This window comes from Tachysurus fulvidraco, chromosome 12, assembly GCF_022655615.1.
Source record: "Tachysurus fulvidraco isolate hzauxx_2018 chromosome 12, HZAU_PFXX_2.0, whole genome shotgun sequence".
NCBI lineage: Eukaryota > Metazoa > Chordata > Actinopteri > Siluriformes > Bagridae > Tachysurus > Tachysurus fulvidraco.
Window position 1 is genome coordinate 26847187 of NC_062529.1, and position 3034 is coordinate 26850220.

Consider the following 3034-nt stretch of genomic DNA (forward strand, 5'->3'; position numbering starts at 1 on the left):
AAATTGGAAAGCTTACGTTTCCTTGAGCCAAAGGAGCGGATTTATACTACGTTACAAACCTGGCAGCTACACAGCACTGAGATCATCCCTAAAAATCAGCATTCGTCCTCAGGTCACCGACTACAGGCGCGTGTCTGTAAGCCCATATATATTTGAATGTGAGTGTACACGGCAGCCCATAATTGAATGTGGACATGTCTGTGATTCAGTGTATATGAATATGGGCATGTTTATAAAGCTCTATATGAGCAGGTGGGCAAGTCATTAAGCCCTAATATAGGAATGTGGGCCTGTTTCTGAAGTCATTTACCAGGCACCAGAGTTTATCATGTTTTACTCAATGTAGAAATCATCTTAACATATTTATTTATTTATTTATTTATTTATTTGTTTGTTTGTTTGTTTATTTATTTATTAAGTCACAATGAATTTTTATATGTGACTTGTATAAATAAAGTTTTGTAAAAAGTCAAAAAAGTCTCTCATTCTCTCTGTCTCTCTCTCTGTATCTCTCTGTCTGTCTCTCTTACCATCTCTCTCTCTCTCTCTCTCTCTCTCTCTGTATCTCTCTGTCTGTCTCTCTCTCTCTTACCGTCTCTCTCTCTCCCCCTCTCTCTCTCTCTCTGTGTATCTCTCTCTCTCTCTCTCTCTCTCTCTCTCTCTCTCTCTGTGTATCTCTCTCTCTCTCTCTCTCTCTCTCTCTCTCTCTCTCTCTCTCTCTCTCTCTCTCTCTCTTCAGATACTGAGTACCAAATGCATTATATTCATACTTTTTTATACAATAAAAAAAACATTTTTTCTAACAATCAGCATTAACTCATTATTATTATTTTTAAGCCAGATGTTTATAGAGTATATATGAATAGTTTATGTACATTTTGGACAGGCATATTATCGCCGTACTTCTTGTGAAGTTTGGGTCCTTTTCAGGATTAAAGATGGCGGCGGCCGCCCGGCTCTGTGTCCTCCGTGTATCATTAGGAGGTGAGATTTAAAGCAGCGCTTTTATTTCTTTGTGCTAATGACTGTGTGTGTGTGTGTGTGTGTGTGTGTGTGTGTGTGTGTGTGTGTGTGTGTGTGTGTGTGTGTGTGTGTGTGTACGTACACGTACAGTATGTATGTATGTGTGTATACGTACATTGTGTGTGTGTGTGTGTGTGTGTGTGTGTGTGTGTGTGTGTGTGTGTACAGTATGTACAGTATGTATGTATGTGTGCACAGTGTGTGTGTGTTTGTGTGTGTGTTTGTGTGTGTGTTTGTGTGTGTGTTTGTGTACGTAAGTACGTACGTACAGTGTGTATGTGTGTGTACAGTGTGTGTGTGTGTGTGTGTGTGTGTGTGTGTGTGTGTGTGTGTGTGTGTGTGTGTGTGTACGTACACGTACAGTATGTATGTATGTGTGTATACGTACATTGTGTGTGTGTGTGTGTGTGTGTGTGTGTGTGTGTGTGTGTGTACAGTATGTACAGTATGTATGTATGTGTGCACAGTGTGTGTGTGTTTGTGTGTGTGTTTGTGTACGTAAGTACGTACGTACAGTGTGTATGTGTGTGTACAGTGTGTATGTGTGTGTACAGTGTGTATGTGTGTGTACAGTGTGCATGTGTGTGTACAGTGTGTATGTGTACGTACAGTGTGTGTGTGTGTGTGTACGTACAGTATGTGTGTGTGTGTGTGTGTGTGTACGTACTGTGTGTGTGTGTGTGTGTGTACGTACAGTGTGTGTGTACGTACAGTGTGTGTGTACGTACAGTGTGTGTGTGTACGTACAGTGTGTGTACAATGTCTGTGTGTGTGTAGCGCTCTGTGTGTGTGTGTATATATGTAGCGCTGTGTATGTATATGTGTGTGTACGTACAGTGTGTGTGTACGTACAGTATGTATCTGTGTGTGCAGTGTGTGTGTGTGTGTGTGTGTGTGTGTGTGTATGTGTGTGTGTGTATATATATGTAGCACTGTGTATGTATATGTATGTGTGTGTGTGTGTGTGTGTGTGTGTGTGTGTGTGTGTGTGTGTGTGTGTTTTTACAGCCAGATCATTATCAGAGTGACATGTTGTAGTTCCTTCAGACTGTCAGATGGTGGCACTAGACTTTACACAGCTCCTCACCCGAATCTAGTTGAGAACTGTGTACCTGTAACACACCGTTTTAGACAAACTCCGCCCCCTGAGGCTCAGTCTGATGTCTGTAGTGTCAGTACAGAGTGATGAACTCCACTCTGAACCCTGAGCTGTGTGTGTGATCAGACTGTTAGTGCATCACTGTGCACTCCTTAGTGCCCTTCGTCTGATGGTTCCTGTGTGTGTGTGATTAGACTGTTAGTGCATCACTGTGCACTCCTTAGTGCCCTTCGTCTGATGGTTCCTGTGTGTGTGTGATTAGACTGTTAGTGCATCACTGTGCACTCCTTAGTGCCCTTCGTCTGATGGTTCCTGTGTGTGTGATTAGACTGTTAGTGCATCACTGTGCACTCCTTAGTGCCCTTCGTCTGATGGTTCCTGTGTGTGTGTGATTAGACTGTTAGTGCATCACTGTGCACTCCTTAGTGCCCTTCGTCTGATGGTTCCTGTGTGTGTGTGTGATTAGACTGTTAGTGCATCACTGTGCACTCCTTAGTGACCTTCGTCTGATGGTTCCTGGTGTGTGTGATTCGACTGTTAGTGCATCACCGTGCACTCCTTCGTGCCCTTCGTGTGCTCGTTCATGTGTGTGTGTGTGATTAGACTGTTAGTGCATCACTGTGCACTCCTTAGTGCCCTTCGTCTGATGGTTCCTGTGTGTGTGATTAGACTGTTAGTGCATCACTGTGCACTCCTTAGTGCCCTTCGTCTGATGGTTCCTGTGTGTGTGTGATAAGACTGTTAGTGCATCACTGTGCACTCCTTAGTGCCCTTCGTCTGATGGTTCCTGTGTGTGTGTGATTAGACTGTTAGTGCATCACTGTGCACTCCGTAGTGCCCTTCGTCTGATGGTTCCTGTGTGTGTTGTGTGATTAGACTGTTAGTGCATCACTGTGCACTCCTTAGTGCCCT

At 43.6% G+C, this 3034-nt stretch overlaps 1 protein-coding gene across 1 annotated transcript in view; it reads left to right on the plus strand.

Moving 5' to 3' along the window:
* The first annotated feature begins 838 nt into the window (after positions 1–838).
* mrps5 (mitochondrial ribosomal protein S5) overlaps positions 839–3034 on the plus strand; it is a 20209-nt gene continuing 18013 nt past the window's right edge. Inside the window, exon 1 of the mRNA XM_047821293.1 lies at positions 839–984. Within this exon, the coding sequence (XP_047677249.1) occupies positions 870–984 (115 nt within the window). The 5' untranslated portion in view covers positions 839–869. The remainder of the gene's footprint in view (positions 985–3034) is intronic.